The sequence below is a fragment of the Myotis yumanensis genome, unplaced genomic scaffold, assembly GCF_028538775.1.
Source record: "Myotis yumanensis isolate MYYU_CA2020_CCGP unplaced genomic scaffold, mMyoYum1.0.hap1 SCAF_4, whole genome shotgun sequence".
Lineage (NCBI taxonomy): Eukaryota > Metazoa > Chordata > Mammalia > Chiroptera > Vespertilionidae > Myotis > Myotis yumanensis.
The window spans coordinates 29,355,402-29,370,399 of NW_027223755.1; the positions used below are offsets into that span (position 1 = coordinate 29,355,402).

Below are 14,998 nucleotides of genomic sequence, written 5' to 3' on the forward strand. Positions count from 1 at the left end.
TCATCTTCACCTTGCCCTATACACCTGGCTGTGCAGGCTCCCGTCTTCACAGTATTTGCATGGAAATAGTGGTTGATAAAATAATAAGGATTTTACTTAAAAGTAGGTAGTCATGTGCAGCATAATGACTTTCAGTCACCAACAGACCACATATTTGATGGTGGTCCCCTAAGATACAATGGAGCTAAAAATCTCCTCTCGCCCAGTGACATTATAGCCATGGTTACTTGTAGCACAAGGCTTATGTGTGTGTGCTGATGCTGGCTGACCTGGTACCCCCCTTCTGGAGCACTGACCTGGTCCCCTCCCTCCCAGATGCTGGCTAGCCTGGTCCCCTCCCTCCCAGATGCTGGATGACCTGGTCCCCACCCTCCCAGATGCTGGCTGGCCTGGTCCCTTCCTTCCCCAATGCTGGCTGACCTGGTCCCCTCCCTCCCAGATGCTGGCTGGCCTGGTCCCTTCCTTCCCCAATGCTGGCTGACCTGCTCACGTTCCTCCTGGAGTGCCCTCAGTTCCCGCAGACTCTCCAGCTCCTGGAGACACCTGTTGGAGGTGAGGACCAGCCTGTGCACCTCTTCGTCCACTTGGTTGTACAGTCGGGAGGCAGCCTCAATGCTGTCTCTGGAAGAGAAGGCAGCTGTCTGGGGTCGCGTCCTGATCACTGGTTTGTTCATAGGCCGTCCCCTTAGAAACATGCTGTTGGTGACAACCTACTTAAAACACACAACTGCACTCTTCTTATGTCTTTCCCGTCTGACAAATGGAAGGTCCAGATGGGGCCCAGCGCCTGAGCAGGAACTTAAATGTACCTATAAGCGGTGACACCTGCTGGCCACATCCATGCAGGCACCTCCAAGGTGGGGTGAAATGTGGGTGGAGGAAGCACTTGGTCAGGACTCTGAATCCCACTATAATGAGTTTTGTCTTCCACTCGAGCATTCCAAGGACTCAGCTAGTTTTCCTTGGAGTCCCTGAATGAGACACGCTCTGGTCCAGTCAAGCCTGTCTGTCAGAGGAATGGAGGTCTGGGCCCCTTGGTCGCTGCCTATGACAGAGAGGGCTTCCCCTGTAGGGCAGAATGCTGTGCTTCACCCCAACGTGCCCCAGAGTTGACACTCACCGGCTGTCTTCACTGGCCCCTTGCTCTTTCCTCCTTAGCCGTGCCAGCACAGTACCACCTTCCAGGCGGAGGGTGACCAGCAGTGCATCTTCCAGGACTCGTTTCATTATGGCCTTGTGCTCACTGATTAACTCTGTGACCTCCTGCGGGGGTGGGAAGAAATGTGCATAAAAACCCCCTCCTCCAGGCAGTCCTCCCAGGTCTAATGTTGGGTAGGAATTAGATGTGACCAATCAAGCTGAGAGCACAGCAGGGTGGCCACACCCACCACTCAGTCCTAGCAGGAGGGTGGGTAGCAGATTCCAGAATCCTCACCCAGGGGAGGGAGGTCTGAGACTGAGACTCATGGGCAGGGCCAGAGGGAAACTGAAACTCACTCAGCATAGGAGAACCTGGTGTCTGGAAGTGCGCGCACCCTGGGCACCCATGAGGTGTCTCCTGGTTGTGGTGGCCCCTCCGGCCAGCCCTTCTCTATATTGTGTTTGAATTGCTTGCTCCCAGCAGCACTCACTCATGCCTTGCTGGCATAGAATCAAATGTGGCGGTGTTGTTTCTCTTTTTGGCAGGGTGGGGTTTTTTGGTCATAAGGGGGAGGAAGTGGTCCTTTGGATGTTGTTTGCTAACCAAAAGGGATCTACAAATCCAAAGGGTTTGAGAATCTCTGCTATGGATGGTGGTGAAACCAAATATTAACTTTCAAGTTTTGACTAAACTTCTATATTTCTACCCATCAAATAAAAAAAAAATACCAAGGACCTACCTGAGCCGTGCTGAGGGTCCTGTGGGTGCTCAGGGAGCTGACTAAATTTTGTAAGAAAGCAATGGCGTCCTGGCAGTTTGTGACAAAGGTCTCCAGTTTCTATTGTGGTTCGAGAGGAAGAGACAAAAAAGACACAGTCTGTCAGACACTGAAGCAAGCAACTGTGACTTCCTACATTTAAACTGACCTCAGGTAGTAAGCCTGTCATGGTGTCACCCAGAGACCTCTGGCTGTCTCAGAAGCTGGGAGCAGCACCCTCCCCGTCCAGGGCTGGATTTTCGTGGCATTCTTAAGCCCGTGCAGCATGGTCGTTAGAAACAGATTACAAATGGCACCTGTGAAAGGTGCGAGGCCAGGGGTGTCGATGCCCTTTCAGATTTGAGTAAGAACATCCATTAGGTGAAGTCCCCTGGTGACTGTGGCGCACGCAGCTGCTGTGAGCTGCTCCTTACCCGGCGGAAACAGATCCAGTCACTGTGGCTGTAGGGAAAGGAGCCCTCGAGGTCTGCGGTCAGCTGGGAGCTGTCGACAAACTTGTGCAGGGCCTTCAGGGAGCCCACCACCTCACACTGCCAGGAGAGGGAAACACCGCTGGATGGCTCCTTCCTGGGAGAACTGCTGTTGACGGGTTCCGCTATGCTGCCTGGCTGTGGCATTAATGGACTGTGTGTGGTTGGATACAGGAATGAAGGGAAGAAGAAGTGAAAGGAGAGGGTAGCAAAGAGAAATGAAGGAGAAATCCCCTTTAAGAAAAGACAAAAAAAGGCAGGGGACTGGGAAGGAAGCAAGGGCAAGATGATAAGGGGGGAAGGGAAAAGGCAGGAAAAGGAAAGGAAACGTGAGGAAGAAAGTGAGGATGTGCTGTTTCTGACAGGCAGAGTTGACCCTTCACAGACAAAACCACACACTCTGGACAAAGTGCAATGGCAACTGTTTGAAAGCTCTGAAGGGGGGACAAAGCCGGGCTTATTGTGAGCAACGGAAAGTGGATGAAGGAACCAGCATGGAGGGAGCATCCCGTTTTTACGGCTTTGGCGGGAAAGCAGGCTGCTAATGGTGAGACTGGAGAGGCTGAAGCTCTGATAGAAAATTGGCATCTTTCTGGCCCAAAGAACCAGAGGACAGATGGGGTGGAACGTGAAGAGCAATTCTCACAAGGGAGAAAGTGGGGGAAGGGAGCTCCGGAAGTCTGTAAACTGACCCTGAACCATGTGTACAAGGGGAGGACTTTGAGCAACTGAAGGCAAAATCTGAACTGAACCTATGCAAGGGATGGTTTTCAGTTTGAGTCTAACCAAGTCAAATTCATGCTACAATAGCACTGTGTGGAGGTTTATAACAGCATCTAGAGTCTTTATAAAAGAATGTTCACAGTGTCTAGAATACCATCCAAAATTACTTGACACACGAAGAATCAGGAAAATGTGACTCATTCTCAAAGGAAAAGATAATCAACAGAGGCCAACACTGAGAAGACCCAGATGTTGAAATTACTAGACAAGCACTTTAAAGCAACTATTATAGCTATGCTCAAAGATGTAAAGGAAAAACACTTGCAATTAATGAGAGGATAGGAAATCTCAGCAGAGATTATATTTAAAAACCCACTGGAAATTTCATAGCTGAAAAACACAATATTTGAATTTAAAAATTCACTAGATGGGATTAATAGCTGACTGGAGATGAGAATATGGAGTCAGTAACCTTTAAGATAGATCAGTGGGAACAATCTGATCTGAAGAAGAGAGAGAAAAAACATTTTAAAAAAGACATTCTCAGAGACCTATGAGATGGCATCAGTGTGTGTAACTGAAATCCTAGAAAGAGAGGATTGCCCCAAATAAGCAGAAAAAAAACATTTCAAGAAATAATGACTGAAAACTTTCTAAATTTGGTGATAGACATAAAATTTCAGCCATACCTAATGGGATGAATATGATGAAAACCATACTCAGTCGCATTATAGTCAATTTGCTGAAGAAAAAAAGAGAGAAAATCTTGAAAGTAGCCAGAGGAAAAGGACATTTCTAATAGATGAACAGTTACTTGAATTACCACGAACTTTTCATCAGCAAATAGGAAGGCCAGAAAAAAACAGAATAACATCTTTAAAGTGCTAGATAAACAAACAAACAGAAAAACTACTGTGAAGCCAAAAGTCCATATCTAGTGAAAATACCCCTCAAGAAAGAAAGCAGAGAATTTTTTAAATAAAAGAGAAAGAAGCAAGAAAGAAAAGGAAAGAAGACAACTGAGTTGGAGAAGCAGATCCGATTTTCAAAAGTTCTGATGTTATGCTCTGCTCGGCTCCCGCAAGAACTAAAGGGCCAGAGACAGGTCTCCAGGCTCCTTTGTGGCTGAGACCAGAACTTACATAAATTCTTTCAAATGTTTTATCTCATCTGGGTGCCTTACTATTTAATCTTATGCATCACTCAAAGTCAGATCTAATGCTGAGGGTCTAAAACCATTACCTGAATTGCTGCATCCTTGTCAGGCCTGAATGCGGAATCTTTATCCACCAACAGCAAAATACTATGAATTATGGGTGGAGATATGTTCTGAAATAAGTAAAAAAATATTAATTAGCTTTCTAATTTTTAACTTCATTGAGTTGATAGAATTGTCCAATTTTGATTGCGCTACTTCCACTTTGATATTTTGCCAAAATATCTAGAATGCCTTTGCTCTAAGTGTAAATTAGTTGCCCTTATAAATTATTTAATGTATTCAGGTTTATTGGTTATAATTTACATATAATAAAGTTCACCCTTTTTAGTGTACAGTTCTCTGAGTTTTGACATAACTTACAGTCATGTAACCACCACCACTATGAAGATAAGGCACAGGTTAGCATCCCCCAAATTTCTTCACACTCCTTTGCAGTCAAGCTCCTTGGCCCCTGGACACTACTGTTCTGTTTTCTATCTCAATAAATCTACCTTTCCAAGTTGTCAGATAACTGGGATCACACAAGTATTGGTTTCTTTCCCGTAGCATAGTGCACTTGAAATCCATCCATGTCGTGAATATCAGCAGTTCATCCCTTTTCATTGTTGAGTAGTATTTCACTGCACAAAGGTACAACCGTTTGTTGTTCCATTTACCAGTTGCAGGACATCGGGTTGTTTCTAGCTTTTGGCAATCATAAGTAAAGGCACAATACACACTGTGTGAACGTAAGTTTTTATTTCTCTTGGGTAAATAGGTAGCAGATTGCTAAGTCCTATGACAAGTTGTGTTGGACTTCTGAAGAAAACGGCCCATTGTTTTCCAGAGGGGCTGGACCATTCTGCATCTTTAAAGGGAGCTCCAGAAGTCACCAGCAATACCAAGCCCTTTTTCTTGTCATGTTTTGCTGTTGTGGCATGTGTATTACTCATTTTGGTTTTAAGTTGCGGTTCTCCAATGACTAGTGATGCTGAATATATTTTCATATGCTTATTTGCTATTCGTACATCCTCTTTAGTGAAGTGTGTTCAAATCTTTTGCCCATATTTTATTGGGTTGTTTGTTTTTTTGAGTTTTGAGGCTTTATATATTCTGGGTACAAGAATATCAGATATGTGTTTTTCAAATGTTTTTTCACAGTCCATAGTTTGTATTTTCATTTTAGTAACAGTGTCTTTTGAGAAATTTTTAACTTTTTATGAAGTCCAATTTATCCTTTTTTCCTTTTATGGATTATGTTATTGGGGTCAGAAGTAAAAAATTTTTCCATAAACCAAGGTCATGAAAATGATCATGACCTTGTGTGACCTTCTGGTGGTTTTGTAGTTTTAGATTTTATAGGTAGGTCTATGACCCATTTGTAGTTAATTTTTATATATAGTATGAGGCATATGTTGAGGATTTTTTTCCCTTTTCTTTTGCATACAGATGTCCAATTGTTCTAATCCTATCGACTGAAAAATCTTATTTTTTGATGTGTTTATGACTTTAATCAAACCTCTTTGGTTTCTGTTTGCTATTATATTGAGGCCAGTTTATTTAGCAATAAAACACTTTTTATTAGTGCTTCTTCATTCATATTCTCTGAAGCTTTACTTTTTCAAAGTTTCTTGTAGTGTGATAAACAGGTTTTAGGTAATTTCTTATGTTGAAATGAACTTACTGGATGGGCCTCAGAACTAACTGATATTTGTATTAATTCCATCTGATATATTTCTACTTTTGTTTAGTGGCTTCTTATGGAGGACATTTTATAAATATTTATTGAATAAATAAACCATAGAAAGCCCCCCCAAAAAATCATTCTTGCTTTCTCATTATAGAGCCATATTCTATTTCTCTCACTTAATTTAGCTAAACTTTTTGATTTATCATGCATTCAAAACAGTTTTGCAGAGTGTTTTATATTTCTCATATACTCCTATTTGTTCTATTGCAAACAAATTAATATTAATTCTCAAACAAATGAGAACAGAATCAATGCTTGATAACAATTACCCCAATTAGTGTTTAGTAGTTATGTGTTGTGTGTGTGAGGGATAGCAAATTCTTAGGATTTTCTTTCACCAAGGGAAAAAAAATCATTACTTCCTTTTAAAGTGGGATATTTTTTATGGTATTTGAACTTTAATAATTTAATAATTTGAAGTATAGTTACTTGAGGGGCTACCTGCAGACAAGGGTGAGTGTGGGGGGCTGGTCCCCATGAGGAGGAGACAGGCCAGGACCCTCTAGAGGGGCTTCTGTGGGTGGGGCTGTGAGCAGCTATCTGCTTTGACCTTGGGGGTTCATCAAGGCTTCCACTGGGGCACTAGCATTGGAGTGTCTAAAACCCAGGTGGGTCACGGGTATACCCAGCCAGGACTTCCTGTGTGGCACATGGGTCTGGTAGCTCTCACAGCTCTTTCATGATTATAAAGCTTTTCCCAACAAGCTACATGAAGCAAATAAAAGGATTTCTAGGAATTTGCTCAAAACTTCTGGTTACATTTTTCAAAATATTTGATCAATGTGACATTTTAGTTTGGTTTTGGAGGCAAAACAAAATTGCTTTACTCCTAAGTTGCTATTTATATGGATGGTGACCTGATGTTATTACCTGAGGCATTCAACCACTAACTTTAGGGAAATGCATTTCTGAGTTATTAACACATGTTGTCTTATTGTCCAGTTGAATCACAACCAACCAGGAAGTTCATATTAACAATCTTTTAGCAAAATCGAAGGACTCAGAGGACATCTTAGGGTCATCAACATTTCCATTACATCTTCAAACAGAACTTCCTTCAAAATCTTTCTGGAAAGCAATCATCTATCTATTTTCTTAAAAAACTTTACTTGGCAATTTCTCAGTCATTACTGTTATATAAAATTGCGTGTAATTACGGAAGGCCAGAATCTCTAAGGAATTTTCCCAGTCTTGAGCAGAATATGAACACAAAACTGGATGACAACCTGGTTTCTGACTTTTGAGCCCAACAGCTGGTTGACAGCAGGGGATATGAGCAAACAGATTGTGTGCTTCTGAAATGTCTCATGGAAACTGAATTTTGGCACGTCAAACCTGTGGCTGTGTCAGAGGAGGTAACTCAGGCTTCACTAGTACAAGAATGCAATGTGAACCTTTTTTGCAGAAAGCTAAGACTGAGCACATACATCGCTCTGAAATGCAGACTCACCCATCAGGTTTGTTCTGAGACCCTTTCACAAGTGCTGGATGGCCAGCAGCCTTGTTTCCCCTCCCAGAATCTGCTCGCTGGCTTTTCTTCCTGGGTCAGGCCAGGAGCAGCACCACAGCCTAGATGCCTGGACCAGGGATGTCCCTGCTCCTGCTAACCTGTCCATCCCGCTGCCTGGCCTCAGCTCCGGGCCTCGTGTCTCCAGCCTGGAGGTTTCCATCATCTCCCCAGGTCTCTCCGGCCTGGCCTCACTGGCCCCAACACTTACACTCAGACATCTCCCAACCTCTGTCCCTGAGTCCTTCCTGGGAAGAACTTGCACGTGGCATCGCTAAACTTAAGGAACTGGGTGAGAACAGCGGCCAGTTCTGTCTCTGCACCTTTAGCAGAGACAGAACACAGGACACTGGCTTTGGCTCAGGGAGTAGCTAGGGCAGCTGGAGAAGATTCCAGGAGCCTCTGACACCCCAGTCCCCAGCACAGTGCTTGGCACACAAGGGGACCTTTGTACTAGTACATACGTCTGAGGGAAGCTGATGCTCTTTGGTTCCTGTCTAGCCCTGGGTACCTGGAACATCCCAGCGGTGCCTTTATCCCCATTTCAGGAACTCCCCAATCCTCTCTGAATTTTATTCATAAACCAGAATCCAGGGTGGGATCTTCCTGGGGGGCGGGGCGCGGACCATGAACCTGCTGGACAACCTCCTTGAACCAGTCCCAGAGGCACCCAAGGTCCAGGGCCCTCATCCTCACAGCAAGTGGCAGCCACCCCTCCAGGCCTCCATCCTGTCTGGTCTGTACCCTGATGTAGCAGCTGTTGGATACAGACGTGCTATGAAAGGAAGGGGTCGTTACCATTCCTGCTGAGACAGATCATGACACCACAAGGCCTGCACAGGCTGAGCCTGCTGGTTCTGCTGTTAAGGTCTGCAGCGAGGACCAGGGGACGGGCCGGACACTCCTTCCAAGAGGGCTCTGTGCCCACGGCCCACCTAGCCCTGAGACATTCGGGCACTGAGGGTGGGAGTGACCCCAACTCACCTGCAGAGCTGCCAGGGCCTGGGAGAGGGCAGGGACGGCCGGACTCTTGCGTGTGTCCACCAGGATGACCATCCCCAGGTCCCGCACCTCCTTCCTGGAGAGAGGAAGACAGATGGTGTTAACCACTGCAGGTTAAGCCTCTTCCAGGATGTGTTTCTCCATCTCTCAATGAGACATCCACCCAGATCCTCCCGTCTTTAGAACTCAGAAGTCTTGACTTTACACACATCACCCTCTGCCTCCTGAGGAATCAAGCTGCCCATCAGTTGGAAGCAGACAACAGGCCTCAGGTCCATCAGCATCTCCAGGCAAGGGGAGCTGCTGAAGTCTCAGAGCTGTCTTCCCACCACTGCTCCGCTTCTCCTCCCACTGCACGTTGAGGTCAGCATGCTCTTCTGGCCCAGGGGACCTGCTCCCTTTGCACTGTCTCTGGTCCTCACGCTCCTGCCTCGCTCGGTGCCACCAGAAAGTGGCCGTCTGCCCTGGGGCTGTGTGTGCTCTTCCTTCTACCTGGAAAGCCGTCCTCTTCTTGTCTGCACTCACCCTCCTCCAGGACACAGCACGTGGGGCAGCCTCCTCCCTTGCTGGGGATGCAGCTCTTTCCCAGCACCGTGGACTTGTCTTATGCCGGGAGCTGTGGTAAACTGGGTTCCCGTGTGTGTCTTCTTGAAGGCAGAAGCCATATTCTATTCTCTTTTGTATTTCCAGGTAAGTGTGGATGGATGGATGGATTTCTTCACTGCACAAGTCGGATGAATGACAACCAATATTCTTCCTAATTTTAAGATTTTTGTGTATCTCAGAGTCTGATGGTGGTGCATTTATAAGGCACACCCACCAAACAAATGCTCCTTGTCACACACCTGCAGTAACAAGATACTGCTGGGCACTTTTCCTAATAATGTTGACATCTCAGGTACCTCATTCAGAGAGCTGAAGGCAGGTGTCACGTCCCACAATGGCGAGTGGATTTCGGCTTCTCAAGGTGTAATATTCTACCGAGATGCTAACAAAATTACAATGCTTGTAGGGAAAGAACCAGGTAAACCAGAGGCCCCAGAACGAGTTTGTCCTGGTGCTTTAGGAATGACCCTTAACAGAGGCTTTCTCCCAGAGCGTCGTGGGCTGGTGAGGACACCTTCTCTGATGAGGAGACGCGGGCTGCCTGTATTTGCAGTGGCAAGGCAGAAAAAGCAGAGGGCTCAATTTCCAGGTTCAAGTCCTGGCCCTGCTGACCCCATACGCACCCTCAGCCTCAACTCACAGATGCTTCCTTACAAATGGAGAACCAGCACCGCTCGCCAGCTTTGCTTGGCTAAGGATGCCGAAGGGCGGGCACTCCCAAAGCGCACAGCTCTCCACTGCGGCTCCCACTAAAGAAGCTTCTGTTAACAGAAAGCATCGTTATCTGAAGGCTTTGGCGGTGTTTACCTGAAACCTACAAGGAATAAACTAAGGTGAGAGGGAGGCTATTATCTTTTTCAGTGTAGTTTCAATATATATTGAAATCTGTGCTGAAGGACAAATTTGAAATCTCAGTCTCCCCCAAAGGCAGCGGAACTAGTGCCCTGCAGATAACGGGGAACCTGCTCTGTGCAGGGAGGGTCAGGGAGAATATTTTAATTCTTTTTTCTACCTTAATGTTCCCACACTGATCCTACCTGTGCTGTTTCAGAAGCAATTAAAATAGAAAGCGACACACCGCAAAGAACATGAGATCACAGGTGATGATGCACCCTGGGATGTGCCCACATGAGCTCACATCATGTGATGGGACAGCGTGCCATGGAACAGGTTCTCATATCACATGGCCGTGTGCCACATAACATGTGCCCCACAAGCTTACATGTGTATCACATGACATGTTCTCATATGTGATCACATCGCATGATGTGTGCTATGTGACTGCCGTGATGTGATGTGGTGGAAGACGATACTCTGGATTCAGTCCAGGTACTTCAGGGAGATTATTTCTAAGCCTCTAACGGGCCTCTGAGGCAGCTGTCACCATCCTGTTTTATGCTCAGCCAGGATTTGGAGACGGGCCGGTGCCCTTATGACTGAGCCCATCCTCCTCTGGGGGGTGCTTCCACCCAGCATCCCGGGGGACTCTTGGTCTAGCAGCCGTGAGGACTATCCAAAGTGTGTTGGCATCTGATGAAATCGGGGGGCGGGGACGCTAAATAACGCACTTGAACCATCCTGGGCTCTAGCTCCCCTGTCTCTGTCCTTGGTCCACGGACAGACCCGAAATCACCGCCCCAGAGAAGGCCTCAAACATGCTGCTTTCCAGGCAGACCTGCTCCACACCGTGACCTTCCCAAGGACCCAAGAGGCCTGGTCCTCTGCGAGTTCTGTCAGGAGGGCGCGTCTACTTGAGAAGTTGGCACACTTCTGTCTGGCCTTCGGCATTGCCCGCTGAACGTAAGGCTCCATTAGCACGAATCGGTTTTTCCTCCTTCCTAGTACCAGGATCTACTCATTTGAATGATTTCTTCCCCTTTTTATTCTAATTATTATCTTCATATCAGTTGATATCTTTATCCAAGGCCACTTCAAATATGTTTTAGAAAGAGGTGGAGTATAAAACATGTAAGTAAGGAATGCTGAACAATGCAGAGCGACACAGAATTCAGGGCTTGAGTGTGTGGCAGAGCCTCAGTTCAGAGGGCAGAGATCAGGGTGAGCAGAAGGAACTATGTGTGGGGGAGGGAAGGGGGAAATGGAAAATGGGGTGGGGCAGAGAGCAGCCAGAAAGCAGGAGACTGAGGGGCAGGTGGGAGTGTGCTATCCAGGTCACAAGAGTCCCGGAGGCGACAGACCAAAACCCTTGCATGAGGACGCACACTTGCATGGGTTTATCCCCAAAGGGGTCTGAAAGGTGGAAACCTGGCTCAGTCCCACCTGGGGATGCCATGGAGGTACTTCAGCAGGAGGGTCAGCTCGGCACTGGACATGTGTTGGCTGGACCAGAGTGGGCCTCTTGTGCAGACCTGCACTACTGCTCTCCCCTGACGGTCTCGGGTCCCTGCAGGAATAGAGGGCATTGTGAAAGGGGGCAGCCCCAGTGGGGCACACATGGCTTCAGGATTGAAAAATCGTGAGCTTGGGTCTGCAAACTGTTATTGACTTAGATGTGAGATCAGCCAGGAGAGGAGAGCCTGGCCCCCACCTGGGCAGGTGAAGACCATGTGCACCTGAGAGAGCGATGGCCACTGTTATCATCTGGGTGTTCGTGTTCCCCCACATTCACATGCTCTAACCCTGAAGCCTGATTTGATGGTGCTAGGAAGTGGGCCTTTAGGATGTGCTTCCATGAGGAGGGTGGGGCCCTGGTGAGTGGGATTAGTGCTCTTATATGAGATCCCACAAGGCTCCCTTGCCCCTCCCACCATGTAAGGATAGAGTGAAAAGGCGCCAGCCATGAACCAGGAAGAGGTCCCACACCAGAACCTGATGTTGGCACCTTGATCTTTAACTTTCAGCCTCCAGACTTTGTGAAATAAATTTCTGTTTTTATAAGCTACCCAGTCTGTGGCATTTGTTATAGCAGCCCAAACAGAGTAAGACAGCCGTGCTCACCTGGGAGGGTGACGGCCCCAGACTGCAGCAGCTCCAAGTTGATCTCCAGCACCTGCCTGGGCACCTGGCTGGGCAGGTCTCCTGTGCTGGGGGGCTGTCCCTCATCCTCTGAACACAGCAGCTCAGCAAGCAGGTCAGGAGACCTTCGGGGGTCGTGTCCTCGGGAGCTGCAGTCACCTGTGGGGACACCGGCTGGACAACAGAAAGAGACCTGGTCACAGATGAAGAATTGCTCTGGTTTGAAGGTAGATGCTCAGCTTGCTACAAACGTGAGGATAAAAACGTGAGTGGAAACAGTGGGTTTCCATGAGAACTTTCCCCATTTCTGGTGGAACCGCAGGCGTGACACACCATCTGGGACAGGTGTGCTCCTGAGAAGCGGGGCATAAACAAACACGTGCAGTGAAATATTTCCGTTCCACCGGGAGTGCTCACTGCCTGAAGACCTCAGGGAGGAACATTTTATGCTGGATGGTGTCATACTCATTTATTTTGTAATAGAGGCTTTGCTTTCCTGTCCCTAAGCCTCGTCCATAACTTCCTTCAGTGCTAACATCATGTAACTGCACAGCTTTCTCACTAGAGCTGGGCCTGAGAAGGCCACAGCATTCCTTTGTACATACAGTGTTTTAAAAAAGCTTTATTGAGATATATTTTACATATCATAAAATCCATCCACTTCACGTGTATACAATTCAGAGACACTTTACCAAGTCTGCAACCATCACCATAAATCAGTTTTAGAACATTTTTGTCCCTTGAAAAATGCCCATTTATGATAAACCTCCTCTCCCACCGCAGCTCCAGGCCCCCGCCTGTCTACCTTCCGTCTGTAAATCTACCTGTTCCGGACCCTTCATATCAATGGACCCAAACACGATGTGGTCTCTTACCTGGCTGCTCAGTCAGCAGAATTGTTTGTGAGGTTCACCCATGGCATTGCCTGTGCCAGAGCCTCATTCTTTCCCGTGTGAGTCTCACTCCACTGCCTGATGGACCAGTTTTGTCTATCCCTCCACTAGCTGATCGACTCCAATCGCACAGTGTCCTTGAGTGTGAATTTTTCATGTATGCTCATATGTTCTAGGACACATCACTGGCCAAGGGCAAGACCAATTCTGCAGCGAACCCAAGCTTTCTCACATGGACAAGGGGAGCAGACATCACATTCATGTGAGCCTTTTCTCATTAGACATCATCCTAGTTGAGATGGTCATTTGTGTAAGCTTGTCCTGCATTCAGCCTGCCCCGCGAGACAGTGGGAGGAGAGGTCTGAGGTAGGGGCTATAATATTAAAATGCCAGGAATGAAAGCAGTACCCACATGTGGCTAATGAGAAATAGTTGTTCAGTTACCACTGGTTGAATAACAATGAATGATCTGAGTATAATATTCTTAAAATAAATTCTGAAATGCTACATTTATAGTTTTGAAATTATATTAATTTTATGTTTAAAGAGGAGACAAAGTAAAGTCTCAGGAGCTGAAGCAAACCAGAGCAGAGGAGGAACAAGCTGGAGCAGGGGAGGAGCAAGCCAGAGGAGGGGAGGAGCAAGCCAGAGGAGGGGAGAAACAGGCTGGAGCAGAGGAGGAGCAAGCCACAGCAGAGGAGGAGCAAGAAAGAGCAGAGGAGGAGCAAGCTGGAGCAGGGGAGGAGCAAGCCAGAGGAGGGGAGAACCAGGAAGAGGTCCCACACCAGAATCTGATGTTGGCACCTTGATCTTTAACTTTCAGCCTCTAGACTTTGTGAAATAAATTTCTGTTTTTATAAGCTACCCAGTCTGTGGCATTTGGAACAGGGGAGAAACAGGCTGGAACAGAGGAGGAACAAGTCAGAGCAGAGGAGGAGCAAGCTGGAGCAGGGGAGGAGCAGGCTGGAACAGAGGAGAAGCAGGCTGGAACGAGGAGGAGCAAGCCAGAGCAGAAAAGGAGCAAGCTGGAACAGGGGAGGAGCAGGCTGTGCCTGTGGCTACAGAAGAGTGAATGTGCTAAACGTCACTTGTTTAACTGAGGCGTCAGTAAGGGGTTCCAACTGAGGCACTTTCCCATATTAATGAACACATGGTGTCTGGGACCACACCGCAGACTTGACTACAGGGACAGCAGGGTGCGAAGGGGAAGCAGGTACCAATGGTCCACTGGTCACTGGTTGGGTAATGAATGGTCCTGGCCCTCTGACCAGATCTTTGGTACCACTGCCCACCTCCTCATGGGTAGAAGCAGCCTCCACTTATTCTGTGTCTTCCTTCCTTCCTGGATGTTGGACACCACACAGGCGGGTTCTGCTTCATCAGTGAGGAGGGAGAGGAAGTGGAGTAAGGAGGCAAGGGGCACTGTCTCCAGGCAGTAAACTCCGAGGTCAGGTCCCCCAGACAGCCCTAGTGTTACCTCACAGGGAGTCTGGATAGTGAGTAGACGACACCCACAGGCCTGAGAGAAATGATTATACTTGAGAATTCAACATTTCTGATCATGAGACCTTGAATCTTCTTAGATGAGCTACTTGACACCCAGGGAGCCAACTGGCCCCATCTCTGCTCGGCAGTGCTGGGTTGTTTAAACTAAACCTGCTGCCTTCGTCACTGTGTGATATCATCTGTTTGTCGTCGAATGTCTGTGACCCTCTCGACAACACTGTCAGTGACGCTGTGCCTGGATGTCCACAGAAGCATCTGCACAGCCAGCATTTCTCCGAGGGGAGAAATTGACGTGATTACGTTTTACGCGGACACTTGGGGTGAAAACATAAGCTCTGTCTCCTATTGCGGCTCTGCTGCAGACATGAGTTTTCATAGTGTCACCCAGTGTGTGTGGGGAAATGTGTGTGTTTTCGGTCCAATATGAATGGGAAAGGAAATGGACAAT

The 14,998-nt window shown here is 47.3% G+C and overlaps 1 protein-coding gene across 2 annotated transcripts in view; it reads right to left on the reverse strand.

Annotated features, from left to right (window-relative positions):
• Nucleotides 1-14,998, reverse strand: part of PLEKHG4B (pleckstrin homology and RhoGEF domain containing G4B) — a 39,625-nt gene that overhangs the window by 22,340 nt on the left and 2,287 nt on the right. For both annotated transcript variants that reach the window (XM_070412005.1, XM_070412006.1), the window contains exons 2-9: nt 12,134-12,325; nt 11,456-11,579; nt 8,552-8,645; nt 4,355-4,441; nt 2,333-2,449; nt 1,881-1,979; nt 1,121-1,263; nt 483-621 (exon numbers count right to left, since the gene is read on the reverse strand). In XM_070412005.1, coding sequence (XP_070268106.1) covers nt 483-621; nt 1,121-1,263; nt 1,881-1,979; nt 2,333-2,449; nt 4,355-4,441; nt 8,552-8,645; nt 11,456-11,579; nt 12,134-12,325 — 995 coding nt within the window. The remainder of the gene's footprint in view (nt 1-482; nt 622-1,120; nt 1,264-1,880; nt 1,980-2,332; nt 2,450-4,354; nt 4,442-8,551; nt 8,646-11,455; nt 11,580-12,133; nt 12,326-14,998) is intronic.